This window comes from Lampris incognitus, chromosome 2 (assembly GCF_029633865.1).
Source record: "Lampris incognitus isolate fLamInc1 chromosome 2, fLamInc1.hap2, whole genome shotgun sequence".
Taxonomy (NCBI): domain Eukaryota; kingdom Metazoa; phylum Chordata; class Actinopteri; order Lampriformes; family Lampridae; genus Lampris; species Lampris incognitus.
Genome location: NC_079212.1, coordinates 84,163,152 through 84,186,154, shown reverse-complemented (window position 1 = coordinate 84,186,154; position 23,003 = coordinate 84,163,152). Strand labels below are relative to the sequence as shown.

General features: G+C 46.5%; 1 protein-coding gene across 2 annotated transcripts; it reads left to right on the top strand.

Annotated features, from left to right (window-relative positions):
• The first annotated feature begins 838 nt into the window (after positions 1-838).
• mcrs1 (microspherule protein 1) lies at positions 839-22,353 on the top strand. 2 transcript variants are annotated; one of them, XM_056274199.1, is made up of 14 exons: positions 839-1,185; positions 2,061-2,212; positions 3,173-3,311; positions 3,624-3,788; positions 4,073-4,182; positions 4,283-4,391; positions 4,733-4,871; positions 11,413-11,488; positions 11,571-11,599; positions 11,746-11,838; positions 11,947-12,029; positions 13,361-13,448; positions 21,475-21,602; positions 21,702-22,353. In XM_056274199.1, the coding sequence occupies exons 2-14, from the start codon at positions 2,061-2,063 to the stop codon at positions 21,786-21,788; spliced, it is 1,398 nt and encodes a 465-aa protein (XP_056130174.1). In that variant the 5' UTR covers positions 839-1,185; the 3' UTR covers positions 21,789-22,353. The 2 variants fall into 2 exon arrangements, with proteins under 2 accessions (XP_056130174.1, XP_056130173.1); XM_056274198.1 differs by having other exon boundaries at positions 839-1,195.
• The last annotated feature ends 650 nt before the right edge of the window (positions 22,354-23,003 follow it).

The following is a 23,003-nucleotide window of genomic DNA, read 5'->3' as shown; positions in this document are numbered from 1 at the left end:
AAACGTTTGAAAAAAATTTGTTGTCCAGTGTAATCTGTGTTATTGAACAGTAATCAGCGTGTGTCGAAAAAAATACTTTACTGCAGTTATGTAATACACCATTTCATGACAATTAAAATCAAATAAAAGAGAAGAGAGGTAGCAGACTTGATGTTGTAATATCGCCATAGACACCTGGTCATATCAAAAGTGTTGCTTGTTCGTTTGGTATTTGTAAGGACCTATGTAGCAGCATCATCATCATCAGCAGCAGCAGCAGCAGCAGCAGCATCAGCATCAGCAGTAGCAGTAGCAGCAGCAGCAGCAGCAGCAGCAGCAGCAGCAGCAGCAGCAGCAGCAGCATCAGTAGTAGCAGCAGCAGCAGCATCAGCAGCAGCAGCATCATCAGCAGCAGCATCAGTAGCAGCAGCAGCAGTAATAGAAGAAGAAGATGGACGATGGCAAAGATGACTTTTTGGTCAACAACATTCTTATTTTTGGGGAAATTTTTCTACTACTACTACTACTACTATTACTTTCGGGTGCTCCCGTTAGGGGGCGCCACAGCGGATCATCCGTTTCCATTTTTTCCCTGTCCTCTGGGATCAAAATACACATGATGAACGTGAAACCCAACGTTTGTATGTTTCAGAGTTTGTTTCTTACACGAAGGCCCTTAAAGTCATGAAAAATAAAATGCAGTGACACTTTTCAGTACAATAGACGAATTTAATTTTCAAGAAAAGCCCTACCCCTGTTATTATTACTGTATTTTGTGTTGATGTTATTTCAATCTCTCGTCTGTTTTAATTTTTTCTACCTTTCCTTTGTATCCACCTGGTGCTATTGTTCTATATGGAAATGCCGTGCTGTTTGTGCATTGGAAATTGCTAAAAAAAAAAAAAACAGAAGAAAAAGAAGAAGCAGCAGAAGAAGAAGACGAAGCAGAAGAAGAAGCGGCAGAAGAAACAGAAGCAGCGAAGAAGAAGGCAAACAAACGAAGAAGAAAAAAGAAGACGAAGAAGAACGACGACGACTGGCTATGCATGTTGCTAGCAGCTTTCAGGATAATGTAGCTAGCTAGCTAGCTAGCTTGCCCGTTCGCTTGGCAAGGCTACATTGTATTAATAATATTAATATTTCCAAGTTATCAATATAGCACAGAGTGTCACAGTTACTGATTGGATACTAAAATTGCGAAAAGTGGTAAGCAAAGGTTAGTCATAAGACGTAATCACGTTATGGATAACTCCGAAGAAACGTCGTTAGCTTATGCTGGCTAACTAGCTAACTAGCGATACTTGCATTAGGGAAACATTCGCACTTCGAAAACTCCATTTGAACATGGGAGGCGAAATTAACTTTGGCTTGCTTGCTTTCAAATTGTAACAAATTTACCTGAATTTGTCTTTGCCCTTTTTCCACACCTGGCTAACAACATTTAGCTGGCAGCGTTATCTGCTAAAGGCCCCAATGTTCCCCAACATGTAAACAAAGAGGGCTAGCCAGTCCTTGCGGGTGATTGTTGGTGTCACTATATAGAAACATTAGCTGCAAGGTGAACAGGCACAGAAGCTATTAACAAATAAACTATCCTAGGCTACATATTTAGATAAGCTATGCATGCCAGTCTAGGTATTAAACTGCTGACATGTCTATTGCATGCTCAATCTAGGTAAAATCACAGAAAGTTGAATCAGTTCATCTGGACCCGACATTTATTGAGAGAGAATCTAAGTGACCTCTTCAGTCTCACCTGACTGCAGGTATCTCCGCCCTTGTAAACAATACAGTGGCATAACGACCTAAAACAACGATCGGTTTCCTCAATCGGTATCAACACACGTGTCCAGATGAGCTGATTCAACTTTCTGTGAAACTGTTGACATATTAACTTAATATAAACTGAGCCTGGCATTTTTTTCTTTCTCATATTTACTTCTTTGCCACATAACTATATTTGTTGTACATGATTTGTTCTGCATCTGAAACTATGAAATGACGGCGTCTGTCTCACTGCTTTACTTGATTGTGTCTCAGTGACCCAGTACTTAAGTCAGGTCTTGCTGTTGATTGGATAGATGCAGGCAGGTGCACCTCTCGGTGCACCCGTGGCAGTTGCCGGTGCTCAGAGTCGCTCAGAGGATGAGGAGACGCTGGGAATAAAAGATGTGAAAAGGACTGCAACACAAGCATTTGGTGGTGGAATTCCCAAACGCAGAAGCTCCTCAAGGTTTGATAGAAGCTAATACCTATTCTGTTGTAAAGCCAGGTAGATATCAACAATATAGTATACGTTTTACTTGTAGAATTCAGTAGAAAAACATTTATCTTACCGGTGTCTTCTGGGCAATAGCGCTAACCACTGGTCCAGTGGTTAGCGCTATTGCCTTACAACAAGAAGGTCCTGGGTTCGAACCCCACGCCATCCCAGGTCCTTTCTGTATGGAGTTTGCATGTTCTCCCCATATCGGCGTGGGTTTCCCCAGGTGCTCCGATTTCCTCCCACCATCAAAAAGGCATGCATCAATCAATCAAGTTGCATTTTATAGAGTGCATTTCTAGCTGCAACAGCCACTCAAAGCGCTTTACATTTCTGGTCAAATCAGAATTTCAGACACCTGTTATAATAGAACACAAGCCGTTTTCTATTCCCCGGCAGCTGCCCACTGTGCCTAGCTACACAGCTAGGATGGGTTAAATGCAGAGGAAGAATTTCCCCATGGGGATCAATAAAGTAGTAAAAAGTAAAAACGTTTTCTGTACAATTGCTACCTATTTCGTATGCGTAAGGCCACCGAAATGTGATTTACAACAATTAACTTATTCACACGTGTATTGCAATAAGATTTTACATGGCAGGAGTATAAACGCTAAGACGTGTATTACAAAAAGATTTGACACAGGCAGGAGTATAAACGCTAATGCATGTTAGCGTTTATACTCCTGCCTGTGCCCCTGACCAAGACAATGGAAAGAAGAACGGGAGTTGGTGCCTGGGCGCTGCAGCTGCCCAGTGCTCCCATACAATAGGATGGGTTAAATGCAGAGAACAAATTCGTTGTAAGAATACAATGACAAAATAAATTTGCTTTTTTCTTCTCAAGATGTTCAGATTGCTTTTTGATTTTACATCTGCTACTACTTATTTGGTCCAATTGCAGTCCAACCCTCAATCTAATAATGTCCTCAGGTCCATAAAAAGGAAGAAGTTTGATGATGAGCTGGTTGAAAGCAGCCTAGTCAAGTCATCTAGCAGAGTCAAAGGCCCGCCTATCATAGAGCCGATCCGCTGCTCAGGGAGTGAACCTTCATCGAGTGAGAAGAAAAAGGTTTGGAAGACCATTTAAAAATACACAATCTCAATTAAAGGAATTTTGGCTGCCATGCTACCAGAGATGGCAAAGCCAGGTCCAGAAAGTACAACCCGAACCATGTATTTCCTCCACCCGTGTGCTAAATCAGCCGATTTCATTACCCTATCAAGCTGAGGAGTGGGGTTGATTAGAATCAATTAGTTTTGTACATGGGTAGAACAAATACATGGTTAGGACTTTTACTTTCTGGACTTGGATTTGCCACCTCTGCATGCTACACACCTAGACTTTCTGTATAATGTGTCTCCCTTCATACCTCACCATCAGGTGACAAAATCCAATACAGCTCTAACACCACCGCTCACAATGGTGACTACCCCCCCACCTATCACAAAAAGGATGAAGAAAAGCAAGCAGACCCTGCAAATTACTAAAGACCTTGGCCGGTGGAAACCAACCGATGACCTGCTGCTTATAAATGCTGTGTTACAGGTGAATTGAGTGAGATGAGCAATCATTGCTGAGAAAAAACATTGGGATTTCTTGTTTGTCAGCTGTCAGCCAAGGGAAAACAGAAATCTTACCCAAAGTTGTCAGTCCCCCCCCCCCCCCCCCAGTGCCATTGGTATTACTTTTGATTATTTGGTAGTGTAATGTCATCAGTGATGGTGGACTTGGTTTGGTTGATCTTTCAATCATTTTGTTTTCTCTGTGTGGTATCTTTGAAAAGCTGAAAATGTTGAAAAGTTGCCGTCTCCTTTTCTGTCTATTTCTAGACGACAGACCTAACTTCTGTTCATTTGGGGGTGAAGTTTAGCTGTCGTTTCACCTTGCGGGAGATTAAAGAGCGGTGGTATGCTCTGCTCTACGATCCTGTCATTTCAAAGTAAGAAAATTGTGGCAGGGTTTTTCGCTTTTCACCGCCCTTGTTTTGTGTGTAAGTATTATTCACTTTGGAATACTGTCCTTTTTAATTGTACTTGTAGACTGGCATGGCAGGCCATGCGTCAGCTTCATCCAGAGGCCATAGCTGCAATCCAGAGTAAAGCGCTCTTCAGTCAGGGTGAAGAGGCACTGCTGGCCAAAATTGGATCGGTGAGTGAGAATGAGCAGTGATGACCAATATCTGCCAATGACTTCTGGAAAACTATTTTAATGTGCATTTTGAAGATGCAGTTAAGAAAAAGCTATTTGAGATGGCAAAATATTAGAAAAAAAATTACTTTTTGTTTTAGAATTTTACCAGGTGGGGTTAGTTAGCTAAATAGTCAGCATCTCATAGATTTATGCTGCATGTTAACCCTTTTGGGGGAAAAAAACATTAATGGCTTGCAACATCAGAATCAGAAATACTTTATTCATCCCTGAGGGGAAATTGGGTATATGTCCTGTAATTTGTGTTTGGCTGCAGCAGTTTAATATTTTCCACTAAGCAGACTAGTCAGCCCAAACTGGAGGTGTTTCAAGAGGTCTTGAGCAAGCATCCCAGTGTGTTCCATCCTTCTCGCACCCCCAAGAGCCTGCTTGTTCACTGGCAGCTGCTCAAGCAGTACTACCTTCTGGATGACCAGACCGGTGAGTTAAGGTGTATTCTAGTCACACACAACATGTGAGTCATTTCTACAACATTACTCTTACGTCAGTTTGTCTGTCTGTAGCCATTTCACAGTGGCCATCGTGGTGCCTGCTAGTGAAGATTTGCTTTAATCCTGTGGGGCAGTGTGGCATAATGGAAAGCTAAAACAGTGGCTTTTACACATCCAGTTGCAAGGTGCAAGCAAACGTGTTGGAAACGTCTGCAGGAGAAGAGATAAAACGTGAAGTCGATGTGGCCACAACTCCGTATCACTGTAGAACAGTGTAATGGTACATTTTAATGATGTTGCCTGTGTTAGCTTTGGTCCAAGGATCACAGTTTTACATGGTGTGGACTATTTACTGGTGAGCTGACGCGCACAAGCCACAGTGGCTGCTACACCTCGTTTGTAGTCTAAGTCATTGCACCAGGTCTACTTTCTGTCCCCTAGATGGAACTCTACTGGAACCTTGCTGTAATGTAATATTGATCATCTGTCCAGCAGAATCACATTGCCGTCATGTTTTAAACGGATAAAATATCAAGAATAGTTGCAGATAAAAAAAATTATTTTTGTGTCTGGGTGGCGTGGCGGTCTTTTTCGCTGCCTACCAACACAGTGATCGCCGGAGCGAATCCGCGTGTTACCTCCAGCTTGGTCGGTTGTCTCTACAGACACAATTGGCTGTGTCTGTGGGTGGGAAGCTGGATTTGGGTATGTATCCTGGTTGCTGCACTAGCGCCGCCTCTTGTCGGTCGGGGCGCCTGTTCAGGGGGGAGGGAACTGGGGGGAATAGCGTGATCCTCCCACGCGCTTACGTCCCCCTGGTGAAACTCCTCACTGTCAGGTGAAAAGAAGCGGCTGGTGGCTTCACATGTATGGGAGGAGGCATGTGGTAGTCTGCAGCCCTCCCCGGATCAGCAGAGGGGGTGGAGCAGCGACCGGGACGGCTCAGAAGAGTGGGGTAATTGGCCAAGTACAATTGGGGCGAAAAAGGGAGGGGAAAAAAAAACATTTTCATTCTTGTTACTTTTATCTGCACTTAATGTACATCTATTTGATACTGTTTTTCCTCTCCCTGAGAAACGGAAATATTTTTTAGTGACTTTATCTTACACTCAGGGCGTACACTAACAAAAATTGAATTGTGTGATATTGAGAGAAAACAAGTGATCTTCTACCACCAAACTGAAATGAGTCAGTAGCATGTGTCCACATTCTGCCAGGACGTTATTGAAACGAGTCAGTAGCATATCTGTGTCCACATTCTGCCAGGACGTTATTGAAACGAGTCAGTAGCATATCTGTGTCCACATTCTGCCAGGACGTTACTGAAATGAGTCAGTAGCATATCTGTGTCCACATTCTGCCAGGACGTTATTGAAACGAGTCAGTAGCATATCTGTGTCCACATTCTGCCAGGATGTTATTGGCGGTCAGTCATATCAGACTAACTTCCCTCACAAAACCCCACCCAGCCCTTCACTTATATTCACATACATATCAAATCAGGCGGCACGGTGGCACAGTGGTTAGCGTGGTCGCCTCACAGCAAGAAGGTCCTGGGTTCGAGCCCTGGGGTAGTCCAACCTTGGGGGTCGTCCTCTGTGTGGAGTTTGCATGTTCTCCCTGTGTGTGTGTGTGGGTTTCCTCCGGGGGCTCCGGTTTCCTCCCACAATCCAAAGACATGCAGGTAGGTCAGATGACTCGACCGTACTAAATTGTCCCTAGGTGTGAATGTGTGTGAATGTGTGTTGGCCCTGTGATTGACTTGATGGCCTGGCGGCCTGTCCAGGGTGTCTCCCCGCCTGCCGCCCAATGACTGCTGGGATAGGCTCCAGCTTCCCGTGACCCCAATTGGGATAAGCGGCTTGGATGATGGATGGAATATAATAAGTCGTGGAATTTGCAGTGCTCAAAATGTAATGTTACACTGTGGCGGACACTAGGGGCTATGCCTCTCACCCAGCAGGACTGCGAGCTGGGGGCGTGGTTTACGTTCCCGGGCTCGCCGGGGCAGGGTTGTTCCTGCTGCAGTTGGTTTTTGGAGTTGAGGAATAAACATCAATCTCGCCTTGGTCTCATGTGTTTTTCCTCATTCCTGCCACATTGGTGACCCCGAATTGAACATATTTGGAGCAGAAGATGTGTGTGAATCCACTTCGGTCACGCCGCCCCGACTCTCACAGCCGGCCGTTCTCGCCGCGGCTGTGAAGCTCCCAGAGTTATGGCAGAGCGACCCGGCCTCGTGGTTCCAGCATGTCGAGGCGCTGTTCCACCTGCGTGGAATCTCCGCGGACGAGTCCAGATACTATCCGGCAGTGGTGGCTGGAGTGACTGCTCGGAGACGGCGCGGGAGAGGCCTCTTGTTTCTTCCACCAGCGGTTCGGCGGCAAGGCGAGGCGCTGCGTCCCTCCGTGCACGTTTGAGACGGCGGGAAACTCCAGGGCCAGCGCTCAGTAGCAGCTGTGGGCGCTGGCGGACGTAGTGAGCTGCTCTTCATTAAGGACACGATGTCAGGAAGACGGTTTCTGGTGGACTCAGGCTCGCAAAAGAGCCTACTCCCTCCTGCTAAGACAGACAGGTCGGCCGAAGGCGGCGGCCCACAGTTAAGTGCAGCTAACGGTTCGTCCATTGCGACGTTTGGTACAAGGTTGGTGACTGTTTGCTTCCACTGGCGCCATTTTGAGTGGGACTTTGTAGTGGCCGCCATTACGGTTCCTATTATCGGCGCGGATTTTCTGTGTGCTAATGGTCTGCTGATTGATGTTTTAAACCGCCGTTTAATTGATGCTGTGTCTTTCGCCACTGTTCCGTGCGAGACAAGGGGAGCCGGGCCGTTAACACACGCTAACTTTTTAGCATTAGGGGATGTTTTTCAGCGCTTGCTGGCGGATTTTCCATGGTGACTACGCCTGCCTTTTCCACCGCGGTTACTAAACACGGGGTAGAACATTTCATTCCCACTCTGGGACCGCCAGTTTTTGCGCGCGCGCGGCGCCTCGACGCGGTAAAATTGGCTACAGCTAAGGAGGAGTTCGCCATCATGGAGCGTCTGGGTATAGTGAGGCGTTCCAACAGCCCGTGGGCCCCGCCGCTTCACATGGTGCCCAAGGCGGATGGGTCGTGGCGGCCTTGCGGCGATTTTCGCCGCCTGAACAACGTCACCGCCATCCCACACATACAGGACTTTTCCATACGCCTGGCAGGTACCACTATCTTCTCTAAGGTGGACCTGGTGCGCGGCTATCATCAGGTTCCCGTGCGCGCAGAGGACGTGCCCAAGACCGCAGTGATCACCCCGTTTGGGCTTTTCGAATTCATGCGCATGCCTTTTGGCTTGAAGGGGGCAGCGCAAACCTTTCAGAGGCTGATGGACTCGGTGTTGCGTGACCTTGATTTCGTGTTCGTTTATCTCGACGACATATTAGTGGCCAGTCCGTCAGCTGACGAGCACCTGGCGCACCTGAAACAGGTTTTCCGTCGTCTGGACGAACACGGCCTGATAGTCAACCCGGCCAAGTTTCAGTTTGGACTGCCGGTGATTGACTTCTTGGGTCACCGCAAGGCGCGGTCCCGTTGCCTTCTAAGGTGCAAGCGGTGGTGGAATTTCCCCGCCCGGTCTCTGTTAAGGCATTGCAGGAATTCTTGGGAATGGTGAATTTCTATAACCGTTTCCTCCCTCGTGCTGCCCACCTCCTTCAGCCACTTTACGAAGCCCTGCGGCTTAAGAAGGCTAACGACCCTGTCGACTGGACTCCCGAACAGGTCCAGGCCTTTGACGGAGCTAAGTGCGCCCTGGCTAACGCTGCCCTCCTCGCCCATCCCACACCCACGGCGTCCATAGCTTTAACAACCGATGCGTCTGACATAGCCGTGGGGGCTGTGGTTGAACAGCGTGTGGCGAATGCGTGGCAGCCACTCGCATTTTTTAGCCGCAAACTGCGAGATAGCGAGCGCAAGTACAGCGTTTTTGACCGGGAGTTGCTGGCACTGCACCTTGCAACCCGGCATTTCCGCTTCCTGCTGGAGGGTCGCCCATTCACGGCTTATGTGGTTCATAAGCCGCTGACTTTTGCCATGTCCAAGGTGACTGAGCCGTGGTCTGCTCGTCAACAGCGCCACCTAGCGGCGATCTCCGAGTTCACAACGGACATTCAGCATGTGGCCGGGAAGTCCAACCCTGTTGCTGATTGTCTGTCGCGTGTGCTTGTGTGTCCTGTGCACCTCGGTGTGGATTTCTCCGCTATGGCTGCCGACCAGCCCAGTGACCCGGACGTCCTTGCCCTTAGGTCAACGCGTACCGGTCTCAAGCTAGAGGACGCTGTGATGCAGGAAGGCAGTCCTGCCCTCCTCTGCGATGTCTCCACAGGCCGTCCCCGCCCCGTTGTTCCAGTGGCCTGGCGCCGTCGAGTTTTCGATTCGATTCACTCCCTCTCGCACCCTGGAATTCGGGCATCGGTGAAGTTGGTCGGTTCCAAGTTCGTCTGGCCTGGCCTCCGCAAGGACGTCAAGGGGTGGGCAGCTGCATGTGTAGCGTGCCAGCGCGCTAAGGTCCACCAGCACACTAAATCGCCCCTCGAGCCGTTTCCGATCCCGGCCAGACGTTTCGACCACGTGCATGTGGACCTGGTGGGCCCTCTACCTTCTTCACAGGGTTTTACGCACCTGCTCACAATGGTAGATCGGACCACCAGGTGGCCAGAGGCTGTCCCTCTATCCTCCACAACATCCTCGGATGTTGTACGCGCTTTTCTTTCCTCCTGGGTCGCCCGTTTCGGCACTCCATCAGATATCACCTCAGACAGGGGCCCCCAGTTCGTGTCAGAGCTCTGGTCGGCACTTGCGCGATCCTTGGGTGTGCAGGTACACCGCACTACCGCGTATCACCCTCAGGCTAACGGGTTGTGTGAACGTTTTCACAGGTCGCTCAAGGCAGTGCTGCGCTCTTGGATGGTAACTGGGTGGATCGTTTACCTTGGGTTATGCTCGGGTTGCGTTCGGCTCCTAAGGAGGACCTCGACGCGTCACCCGCTGAGCTGGTGCTTGGTCAGCCACTCCGCGTCCCTGGGAAATTTTTGCCTGGGAGTTCCGCTCCTCGACCCCGTCCGGCCGTTTATCCTTTTTTGTCCGACAGCACTCGGGTTCCAGGCCCCGTTCACCACTGTTTTCCGCGGTCGTTCGTGCCTGCGGAGCTCATGTCGGCTCGTTTTGTTTTTGTACGGCATGATGCTCACCGCTCACCCCTCCAACCCCCATACGATGGTCCATTTCGGGTTCTTGAGATGGGTCCTAAGGGTTTTGTGCTAGATATGGGTGGGCGTAGGGAGCGTGTCACGCTTGATAGGCTTAAACTGGTGCACAGGGTGGCAGGCGAAGTTGTGTTTCCGGCCCAGGTTCCCCGTCGGGGTCGTCCTCCTTCCAGGACCCCGACAGTGTCTTCACGGGTTCAGCGTTCTGCTTCTCAGCCGGCTTTGGACTGTGTTTTACCTACTGTTTCGGCTGAGGGACGGCGCAACCGTTATGGCAGGCTGCTTAAGCCTCCAGTGAGACACTAAGTTTCTTTCCAGGAGTCCCTTCTGGGTGTTCGGGGGGGGGGGCCTGTGTGGCGGACACTAGGGGCTATGCCTCTCACCCAGCAGGACTGTGAGCTGGGGGCGTGGTTTACGTTCCCGGGCTCGCCGGGGCAGGGTTGTTCCTGCTGCAGTTGGTTTTTGGAGTTGAGGAATAAACATCAATCTCGCCTTGGTCTCATGTGTTTTTCCTCATTCCTGCCACAACACAACTATTTAAGCTGCTTTTCCTGGCCCTGCATTCTTACAGACAATGACAATATCCAGCTGTTTTTTTTTTGTTTTTTTTTTATTTTATTTCTGATTTTTCCCTTTTTTCTCCCAATTTAGTGGCCAATTGATCCCTATTTTAATTCAAACACCCACCCTCGTATTGCATGCGTTCGCCAACTGCATCTCTCCGGCCGGCAGTCTCGAAGGAAAGCGCCTCCCCACTTTCGTGACAAGGCGAATCCAAGCCGAACCACTGTTTTTCCGACACACACAGAGACGCATTCACATGACGAACACAAGCCGACTCCGCCCCCCTCCCGAAGACAGCGTTGCCAATGATTGCTGCTTCATCGAGTCCGGCCATAGTCGGATCTGACGAGACCGGGGCGCGAACCCCAGTCCCCAGTGGGCAACTGCATCGACACCAAGCCGATGCTTAGACCGCTACGCCACCGCGGACCCACTATCCAGCTGTTTTTTAACGTCATTGAAACTGCTGATATTTTCAACACTGAGTTTAAAGTGAACTGGTTAACTTAAAGGAGCAACAAGCAGAACAACAGATGACACTGCAAGTTAACATACAACTCTTAACAACAAAACTCTCAGGAAGTACATTCTTCTGTAACAGAACAACCACAGTGTAGCCAGATATATCAGTTGTTATGAAGAAAACATGCTTATACTGCTACACATTATGGAGTCTGACAATGCTGTATCTGGTGTGTGTGTGTGTGTGTGTGTGTGTTCCAGTTCAAACTCTCCCTAAAGGTGACCAGGTTCTCAACTTCTCGGATGCTGAGCAGATAGTGGACGATCAGAAGTTAAAGTAAGACAGATTTTATAGAAGCAGCGTGTGAAGAACTTATTAGTCATGTGTACTGGGAACTCAGTTGTCTCTCTTCGTTTAGGGAGAGCAGGGACGAGGTCCTGGAGCATGGTAAGAATCTAAACGGAAATAAAAAGCATTATTTATAAGAACAATGAGCAGACTGAGGTATTTTCATTGACTGACACACATTTGATGATGTTAATATTTCACTGTTTACGTGTACCTCCATGTTCACTGTTTTCTTCCACCGTCAGAGCTGATGATTTCAGACCGCCATCAGAAGAGGGAGATCAGACAGTTGGAGCAAGAGTTGCCACGGTGGCAGGTCCTCGTGGACAGCATCACAGGTAGGCAGACTGTCTTTCCCCGAGGACATACCAGCATCACTTTTCAGATCTCCGTGGGTTGGGAAAGCCATTCTGATGGAGCCTTGTTTGGTTTGTGCGTGTCCCCAGGGATGAACGTGCCAGACTTTGACAACCAGACTCTAGCGGCACTGAGAGGACGAATGGTGCGATACCTTATGAGGTCACGAGAGGTGAGTTAAGGCCAATTCATAGTCTTGACGTATCAGACACGGACCGTCCTCCACTGGGGTCCACACCGACTAAAATGACGCAATAGTGGACCTTGACGTATGTCCGCCTGCCCATGTCTGCGTGAAGCTCAGTTTTTGTGACCGTGCGCACCTAGCATTCATGTACCGGTGTCACAAAACACGGCTCGGCATGAAACTGTTTCACATCGACATGCATTTCGTGTGGCACCGGAAACCTTCTTCAATTTCTTCTTCATGGCTTGGAGACGGTGTTTTCCTCATCTATACTTCTCATGTCCCTCACCAGCATTCTGGACTCCCCCTCTCTGTCCCTCCCTTCGTGAAGTGGTCCAACATACCCCCCTCCACGAGGTTTTTCTTTCCAACATAGCCTGCAACACAGCAGCTCTTCTTTTCCTCCGTGGACAGTGGCGTGTTGGTTACAGTCTGTAACTTCTGGCAGAAAAGGAACACGACGCGCAAAGATTGTGGGAAATGTAGGCCTTGGGTATGCCTTGGTACGACTGGACTGTGAAAAGACTAGGAAAAGGTGTGGTCCGTCCACATGGTGTCTGTGCCCTGTACTTACAGACTATGTGAGCGCCCTTCCTGTCATTTAGACTTTTGTAGTCATTTTATCTTTACTTTTTTATGTGACGTGTTCACTAGAACAACCAAGACGGTCATCATGACCGTTTTGGATTTTCAAAGTTTAATAACTTTATGGAAAAAAAGATACAGACCTGCCACCCCCTGAATTCTCCTAAAATTGCATATATTTGCATTAAAATGAGTTTTAGATCAATTGCAACAAAAAAAAGTTATGATAAGATCTACCTAAAAGGACCATTAGCAGTCAAAATGACCATACGTGATTTGCGTGTGATGGTGCGCGTCACGTCATTTCCTTCATGAAGTTCGTTGCTCTGTCCTAGAAACACACGAGCATCCTCCAGTCGAGAGAAATGGTCTAAACTTGATGTATGATTATGTCCAACATGTCTGGTTACAGACGCGGTTACAGATGCACCATGACTACCACCAAGGCGCTGCAGTATTTACAGGCGTTGGACAGCGGCCATCTTAAATTGTTTGAAAATAGTATTAAAGTTGTTATAATGTTAATTTTGGTGTCAGTTAGATTCTTAGCAGACATACTGACATGTGTAACGGCATTACCATCTCAGCTGGGTATTTACCTTGACACAATACAGAGTTTAAACACCGGCATGCTGGTTTTAGGCAGGAGTGAAATCCCGGTCATTCTGGTGTGAGGAAAGCAGGTAGTATCAATGATGTATGTCTTGTGTGTGGCCTGATTGCTCCTACAGATAACGCTTGGCAGAGCAACCAAGGACAAGCAGATTGATGTAGACCTGTCCCTGGAAGGGCCTGCCTGGAAGATATCTAGGAAACAAGGTGATCATCATCATGTTCTGCAGTGACTCAATGAGTTGTGAACATTCTTCCTCCGAGCAGTTTCAGGTTTGGTGGGAGTGTGTGCGTTAGTTAGTCCATCATGGGCTACCTGTACACTGCAGATCTTGAGGCCTGATTCACAGTTATTGTTAAGTTCTAACCTTTTGTCAGTGATGTGTACATTATGTGAGCTGTGTCTGGACTGTGTGTCTATGGACACAGCAACACATGATGTGGGCGACAGACCAATATAGCTGATGTTTCTTTCAAACGGTTTCGATGGTGAGACGGCAGACAAGGGCTGTGGGACACATTTTTGTATTTGCTGCAACAGTTTCCACCGCCTCCATCACAACACCTGCAGATTTTTGTCTTACAATATGTACGAGAGCAGACCAGTGCAAATAACCACCTTTCACCCCATCAAGTCTCGCGTACCCTCGTGCACACACATCAGGTGGATGGGCGCACCTACAGCAACGATAGTTCCACATCCGTTTCTATGGGTCAAACAGTAAAACGGTGGTTTGAAGTGAATAAGTAGTCTTTATGTGCAGGACTCAACAAGAATGGAATAGAAAGTACAGGAGTTTTCCAATACATTACACAAAAAGTGTAAGGAAAGCGAACACTTAATGAGACAAAGCTCATGTTTTTAGATTAAGCATCAAACAGTTATACCAACAGTATCAAATATGTCATCACGTTTGAAGATAGGAACACGCGGTCAAGCTAGTGAGTTAATGTACACACGGCGTGTTGGCATGTGGCTGTGTGAGCAGTGGGACTGTTGTACACCCGTTTGGTAGCTGGAAAACCTCGAGAAGGGACACATTCTTTCATTTTTGCAGTCATTCATCCCAACACCTTTCCCATTTCTAGCAGTAAAAATCTGACCTGAGCGTTTCAGGTCAGATTTTTCAGGCTGAACGTTGGCGATCGGAATTGTGTCAGAATTTAATACCACAGATGAAGGAGGGGGCCTGTATTTGATTTTTCAAAAAATCAGAGGCCATGTGTTTTTCTGCCGTTTACACTTTGAGCAGTTAAATCTAAACTGTATGTTTAAACTGTAGTAATATGTGGTCAGAGTTGACATGCCGGGAGCAGGAATCGAGGACCCAAATGCAGACAGACAGCAGAGACAGACTGGGCTTGAACAATGTTTTCATAAAACAGACAAACTCACAGACAGCCAGGAAGGCTTGAGACGAGATGTGATGCGTCCGGCTACCAAAAGTCAATATGACGATCGGACAATGCTCCAGGGCAACCAGGGGTTATATAACTGCTGGAGAGCCAGTCAGGGAATGGAGAACATGAAAGCGACGCAGGGGCAGGAACCAATCACGTAAGGGGGACAGGTGAGCAAAGCAGGGTCGTCAGTGAGCGTCTGTGACCCTAGCCCGTCGGTGAGAGAGGTCACTCTGATTGGCTGTTCAGCTTAGTGAATCAATGCAGAACGTACATGCTAGTTGGCGATCGGCTTTAGTCTTCGCGGTCTGTTCAAGTGTTACTTTTTGGTCCAGACGGCAGGTGACGTGAGGCGACACAACAGTTGGCCTTTGTCACCGCTAGTCGGTTTGGTGTGTCTAGACCCTAAGGGTGAGGACACCTGCAGTCGGTTGAGACTAAAACAGTCACTTAGATGATGATGAAACATATCTGTCAATAAACGTTGTGTCAAGATGAACTGATTCAACCTTCTGTGACGTAGCCATAGTTGTATTTGGAAGTGTTTTTTTGCTTAATGAGTCAACTACTTAGCCTCCCAGCTAGGTGGCACAAAGAAAAATGTCAGCAAAACTTAAAGAGAAACTCCAGTATTTTTTAACCTCCTATCGTCAGAGGTCAAACCAAGCGATGGCCAGCAGAATCCTTTAAATTGATTTAGTATTAAGGAGTAACTAAAGCCAAGAGCATTTTAGTGAGTTTGCTGCCATCGACAGGTTGAAAACCATAAAGGTTGAGCCTTGGTGCTCTGTCACTGTGGCGTTATCGTAGGATGAACACAGCTACAGGGAGTAACATTATTAATGGATATGTTTTATTTGGTTGTGCCGGCACACCTCCCAGCACTGACAGATGGACAGACAGAAAGACAACGCCAGCACAGTTGTCAGTAGTACTGTCAATGCTTGTTCATCCCAACAGAGCCAAGCTGTAGTCATCCTGCTATTCTAACATCAGCGTACCAAGACCAGCCTGCCATGCTTTTAACCTGTAGATGTCAGCAAACTCAGTAAAATGGTCTAGGGCAGCGTTTCCCAACCCAGTCCTCAAGGAACCCCTATCCTGCAGATTTTCATTGTAACCCTGCATAGGTAGCCCTGCTTGTACTTACTCAACCAATCATCTCATAGCACTTAATTATGCAAGGTGTGCAACATCTGACATAATTCATTGCTGATTGGTTGAATAACTACAAACAGGTAGCTATTCAGGGTTGCAAAAATCTGCAGGACAGGGGTTCCTTGAGGACTGGGTTGGGAAACACTGGTCTAGGGTTTATCACAGGAAGTTGAATCAGTTCATCTGGACACATTTACTGACAGATACGTTTCATCATCATCTAAGTGACCTCTTCAGTTCACCTGACTGCAGGTATCCCCACCCTTATAAACAATACAGTGGCATAACGACCCAAACCAACGACCAGTTTCATATGCAGAGATGGGTGTGACCATTAACTAGAGTTACAATGGTCATGTGTACTATTCACAGAGGGTTGGGGAATGTTTGCAATCCCAGCATTGTAAAATGGTGACAGATGTACTCTTAGCCCCTCCTCATTTCAGGGATGGTCGTTCCCTCTTCACATAAATGGCTTCTTTGACTCCCCGTTCAAACCAGCGTTCCTCCCTGTCAAGGATGTGCACATCCTCATCCTTGAAAGAGTGGCACTGGCCTGTAGATGGTGTAGACTGTGGAGTCCTGGTCTGACGTGTTAGCTCTCCTGTGTTGTGCCATCCTCTTGGGCAGCATGTTTAGTTTCCCCAATGTACAAGTCACGGTAATCCTCCTGGCACTTAACAGCTACACTATATTGTTCCGTTTGTGCCGGGGGACCTAATCCTTGGGGTGGACCACCTTCTGGCGCAGCATGTTTTAGGGTTTGAAAGCAACTGAGACGCGGTGTTTGGAAAATACGCGTCTCAGATTTTCTGACACTCCAGCCACATACAGAATCACCACTGGTTTACTCTTAGACAGCTGTTGTCCTTCTCTCTTCCATCGGCTGGTGCACTGTTTGGGCGTCTTCCTGGCTGTGACTAATGCCCAGTTCGGATAACCATACTTAACCAGGGCCCATTTCATGTGAGATTTCTCCCCCTCCCCATCCACTGTGTCGGTGGGGACGTAATAATCACAACTATCATTGCTGTTCTTATATCCAATGAGTGAATTACATCAGTATTGGCACCCGATACTGAGATTAGATCAGATGGGTCCCAACTCAAACTCTTTACTGAAGATTTTCAGCTTTCATCACAAATAGAAAAGACAAAACTCTATAGACTCGGGGATATCCCTTGATAGGCTTCATTATAAGATTATGTAGATCAGTCCTGTGATGGCCTGGCAGCCTGTCCAGGGTGTCTCCCTGCCTGCCGCCAAATGACTGCTGGGATAGGCTCCAGCCCGCGACCTTGACAGCAGGATAAGTGGTTTGGATAATGGATGGATGGAGCTTGCAAGAAATGTTACCAGAAACAACTTGGCAAAAGACTCCATGTTAACCTTTAACAGTGTCATGTTTGCAAGGTAGCCATTGGGCCCATTTGGTTGCAGGCAACGATAGTAAGGGATTACCACTAGGCATTTATATATGATGCCGGTGGGGTGGGACTCTTGGCAATGATCAAATGAACTTGCAGGATCGTGGTAGGTGGAGGGAGTTGTATATGGGTATGGTAAAGGGTGGTCTGGGATGCTAAAACTCATTCCTGAGCCTTCTGGAGTTGCCGTGAGTTTAATTATACAAATCATCTTGGAAATAAAGTTCCCACTTAAAGTTAAAGTTGAAGTTAAAGTTAAGGTTCCGCCTTGGTGGAATACCCATACTGGCACTCGTGGTGGTTAGGTACTCAACTAAGCCATTTGGAACTGGATTTATGGAGAGTTATGACATCACTTCCTGATGTTCTCTCCTTAAACATATGGACACGTGTGCAAAGTTGTTGGTTATTGTTGAACTGGGTTTCGGAGTGTAGCCCCGCATTATCAGCACTCGAGATTTAACTTCAGATCCTGATCCTGCGTATTCAAACTCAGCTACCTGAAGCTGAACCTGAAGCAGAGCTTTGTTCCTCTGGCAATCATCTTAAGTGTCATCATACTAAATTTTGAGGGTGCAAGTCTAACAGATAATTAATTCATAATTCATCCAACTATCACTCACCACTTAAAGCCACAGCCGGGATATCATGCTGTATTTTCAGCTATAAACTAAGTTTAAATGAAACGGGCTCCTCCAAACTAAGGATCAGTATTGTAAATTAATTTCAGAGTACGTTAAGTTGATCAATTGATATTTAAACAAAGTTTAAACGAAGCAGAAAATACGATTTAAGACAGGGAATTTATTAAACCTGATAGTGAGGGCACAATGCCCTCTTTAAGCAAGTGCCCTCCTACCACAATACCAATTTCAACCTCTGCTTGTCTGCCAGTATGCAAAATTCATTCCTGTGAAAATGGAAGTAATCATGTAGCATTATTCTCTCAGCCACCCTGAACTGTATAAATATTCCAGATTCAGTGTTTTGGGTGTGGTGTTCACTGACACCGTTGATTCTCGCAAGATTTTAGTGTTGCTGCAGTGTCTCAGAATGCTGTTGTCAGCCCATTTGGATCAGCGTCCAATGAACTTTGCTACCCCAAGACATCAGCCCAGATGTTTGAAGAAAGTTGAACTGGATAATTTTTGACTTTGTTCAAAAGTGTCGACTATAGGCATAGGCGGTGCGAGGGTGTCACGTATTGAGAAGCTAAAATTGTGAAACATTACAGTAAAAGAAAAAAAAACAATTTAAAACCAAATAAGCTTACCTTGCTGAGTGTAAAGACAAATATAGGGATGATATCGGCATGTTATCAGTATCGACCTATCTACTACTATTTTTGGCTGCTCCCGCTAGGGGTCGCCACAGGAGATCATCCATTTCCATCTCTTCCTGTCCTCTGCATCTTCCTCTGTCAAACCAGCCACCTGCATGTCCTCCCTCACCACATCCATAAACATAAACATACCAGGGAGAGGAAAAGAGGAAGGCCTCCTCTCCCCTGGCAGCTCCATCTTCAGTACTTGTACAATGGGTACAAGTCCTTTTCTTCTTCCTTAGTGTCTAACCTCTCATACAACTCGCCATATGCCTTTTCCTTTGCCATCTCTCCGCTTTGTGCTGCATCTCCTTGTACTGCTGTCTACTTTCTTCATCTGACTATCCCACTTCTTCTTTGCCAACCTCTTCCTCTGTATACTTTACTGTACTTCCTCATTCCAACACCAGGGCTTTGTCTTCCTTCCTCTGTCCAGATGACACACCAAGTACCTTCCTAGCTGTCTCCCCCACTATTTCTGCAGTCCCGGCCTAGCCATCCGGCAACTCTTCACTACCACCCAGGGCCTGTCTTAACTCCTCCCTGAACTCCACACAACAGTCTTCCTTCTTCAACTTCCACCATTTGATTTTTGGCTCTGCCTTCACTCTCTTCCTCTTCTTGGTCTCCAAAGTCATCCTACAGACCACCATCTGATGCTGCCGAGCTATGTTCTCCCCGTCACCACCTTGCAGTCTCCAATCCCTTTCAGATTGTACCTCCTACACAAGATATAGTCCACCTGTGTGCACTTTCCTCCACTCTTGTACGTCACCCTGTGTTCCTCTCTCTTCTTGAAATATGTATTCACCACAGCCATTTCCATCCTTTTCGCAAAATCCACCACCATCTGTCCTTCTACATTTCTTTCCTTGACACCATACCTACCCATCACCTCCTCATCACCTGTTCCCTTCACCAGCATGCCCATTGAAGTCTGCTCCAATCACCACTCTCTCCTCCTTGAGTACTCTCTCCACCACGTCATCCAACTCACTCCAGAATTCTTCTTTCTCTTCCATCTCACATCCAACTTGCGGGGCATATGCGCTGATAACATTCATCAATACACCTTCGATTTCCAGCTTCATACTCATCACTCTGTCTGACACTCTCTTCACCTCCAGCACACTCTTGACATACTCTTCCCTCAGAATTACCCCTGCCCCATTTCTCCTCCCACTCTCACCATGGTAGAACAGGTTGAACCCTCCTCCGATACTCCTGGCCTTACTCCCCTTCCACCTGGTCTCTTGCACACACAGTATGCCTACCTTCCTTCTCTCCATCGTATCAGCCAGCTCTCTCCTTTTACCAGTCATAGTGCCAACATTCAAAGTTCTGACTCTCACCTCCACACTCCTGCCCTTCCTCCTCTCCTGCTGCCTCTGGACATGCCTTCCCCCTCTCCTTCCCCTTCGCCCACCAGCACCCTGCTGGCCAACAGTACTGGTGGCGGTTGTTGGTAACCTGGGCCTTGACTGATCCGGAAATCTGATTTATGATCCGGATATTTGATTTGACAAAGGTGCTGCACTGGCTTGTGCATCACCAGTGGCCAGGTTAGGTTTCATTTTAAAGCCGATAAAGGCTTTAAAATGAAATATGGGCATCAGCCTGAAATGAACATTTCTGCCAACATGACAGGCTGATAAGATTCTGCTTTAATTATGTACACGCGATGCTAGCCTTTGACTAATTCTCAATGCAGACTCATGTAGGCACCTCTTCACTGGGGGCAGGGACTTTATTTATTTACTCTGCCTGGATAGAAACTCAGTTCTGAAAGAAGCGGAATGCCTTTCTGATCTTATCGGGCAATGATACTTATTGGGCAATGAACGTGTCTTTGATAGGCTTGTTTTTGTGGCTTTGTCTTTGAGCGCAAATTAAGTTTTATTTTTTGGATTGTTTTCCCCCCGCAAAGTGCGCACCTCAAAGGACCAGTCCGATCACCAGTTCCATCGGCAGTCTGTTCAGGTCCAAAAGTCTTGCAGTTTACGGTCAGTTTAGGTCAGTTTACAACTTCACCTCAATTGACTTTTTACTCCTAAGACCCCAAAGTATCTGATTTTTTTAAATTTTTTATCATGGCATCACTCCTTTATACTTCCTTCCTTTACATTGCGCAGTGAAAACTGAACTGGAATGTCAGGGAAGTTACATTTGTGTTGCAATCGCTAAAGAAATAAAAGTAAAAGTAGAGATGAAAATATAAATAACGGGTGAAGGCTGATTACAGGATTATAGCTGATTACAGGATTCAAACATACTGCAGGACGTCCAACAAGAGACAGAGATGGAGCTGAAGTTCAGAACTTTATAGTTGAGCTTCTTCACAACAGTCATTCTAATGAAATGTTGGCATCTATTGTGATATAAATTATTTTGTGATTATTGTGATTTGAAGTTTTGTATTTGTATTATTTGTAAAGCGCTTTGAGTGGCTGTTGCAACTAGAGAAGGGCTGTATAAAATGCAACTTGATTGACTGACTGATTGAACATACAGTACTTCCACATACAGTGCAATAATGTGGTTCTGAAATAGAAATAATAAACATCCTGGAATATGGTATACACACAGAAACGCATACATATACTTATGAATACGCACATAATCACAGATTCACCCATATACGCATATCTAACTTAAGGCACCGTTAACACAAAAGAGAGAACGTACAAAACAGGGACTCTCCCTGGTATCAAATATCCACTGCATGCACAGATGCATTGTGGTAGAAAAGTCTAGAAGCTACCACACAATATGAATAAACTAAATTAATTTTGCAGTGGCACTACTAAAACAGCTGTTTGATACATTAAATGGTGCATTAAACCTGTAACCCCCCGTGGCATTTCAGATGACCTTTGTCAGCGTGTGATTTAAATAGTCAGTGTTCCTGTATTCATGTTGGCAGGGATCATTAAGCTGAAGAACAACGGGGACTTCTTCATCGCCAATGAGGGCAGACGGCCCATCTACATCGACGGCAGACCAGTCCTGTCAGGCAACAAGTGGAAACTCAACAACAACTCTGTCGTGGAGGTCTGTGAAGGCTGCCATTTAACAAAACATGAAGTGTCATGATAAAAGCCATGCACCATTGCTTGTGAAGTGATTTTCCTAACATAGCTGTCTCCTCAGATTGCAGGTCTTCGTTTTGTGTTCCTAATCAACTTAGAATTAATATCACTTATCAAAGCTGAAGCAGCCAAGATGACCCAGCAGTGAATGTCCGCCATCCAGCAGAAGAACGGAAATACACACCAGGACAGACGGCAGGATCCAGTCAGTGTTTTGTGAGGGAACACTGACAAATGGTTATTCACAAAGGCACAGCAATGCCACTAAGAACTTCACTGACAATGACCATGTTATGGACCTACAATTTGATTGTAAAGACGCTTATTGACTCTTAGTTAATCCTGGAGCAAGATACAGGCAGGTTTGCTGGACATTTTGGTTTTTTTCCATGTTGACACTCCCATATTACATACACATTTTCAGAAAGTCACTGAATATTGAGTTCTATTTAAATTCCGTAGTAAATTTTTTTTTTTTTTTAATATTAAATGTGTGCACATGAATTCTGACACACTGGACATTCCTTCTCATGCTATGAGCTTTTACTTTCATGCCATATCAAGGAACTTCCAGCAGCCATGCAGAACTGTATCTTCATATTTTCACCTTTTTGCTGTAATAACGGGTGATAAAAAATTGATTTCAATATCTGAGGTGTGTATAAACAAGATTTAACTAAATATTACAGTCACCAAGGAACAATAATTTACAAGTAAATCTTGTAAGATTCTCTAAACGAGTGTGCTCATATGGACACAGGATTTCACACACACGCCTGCCATGTCAGGATCACAGTCATGTCACTTCACACACTTGTGTACATGAAATGAAACGAAATTCCGCTTCCCCCAGCCCGCAACAGTACAACACAAAGACAACACACCCAAGAACTACAAGAACACATATACCAAACGACATTTTTCCCCCAGCCCACAACAGTACAACACAAAGACAACACACCCAAAAACTACAAGAACACACATATCCACACTAACACACATATTGTTACGTCCCTCGGTCTGGAGAGGGTGCAACAAATTGGGGCTCGTCCGGGATATTGGCAGCTTTGGTCTGGCTAGTTGCTATTTCCTGTAGTGTGCTGTGTTAACGTTGGTGTTGGGTGGTGTTAAGCACGGTGTTCATTATTGTGTTTATAGTGTTAGCAGGTGTTGTTGGTGTGTTCTTGGATTGGTGGTTGGTACGGCTGTGGCTGCTGGTCCACTTCCTTTCGTCCTCTGCCATGGTATTGGACCTAGTGGTCCTTGTGGCGGAGCTCTGTGCCGAAGCGGATGAGGTTCGACGCTAAGGCTAAGCTGCCGGCCAACCTGTTGTGGTTCCCCGAATCTGGAGTGGCGGAGACGG

Bases quoted from the DNA above. Each gene is read 5' to 3' on its own strand.
- mcrs1 (XM_056274199.1), top strand. From the start codon at position 2,061: ATGCAGGCAGGTGCACCTCTCGGTGCACCCGTGGCAGTTGCCGGTGCT. The intron at 11,839-11,946 runs GTAGGCAGACTG...GCGTGTCCCCAG, and splicing joins CCTCGTGGACAGCATCACAG to GGATGAACGTGCCAGACTTT. The intron at 21,603-21,701 runs GTCTGTGAAGGC...CTGTCTCCTCAG, and splicing joins ACAACAACTCTGTCGTGGAG to ATTGCAGGTCTTCGTTTTGT.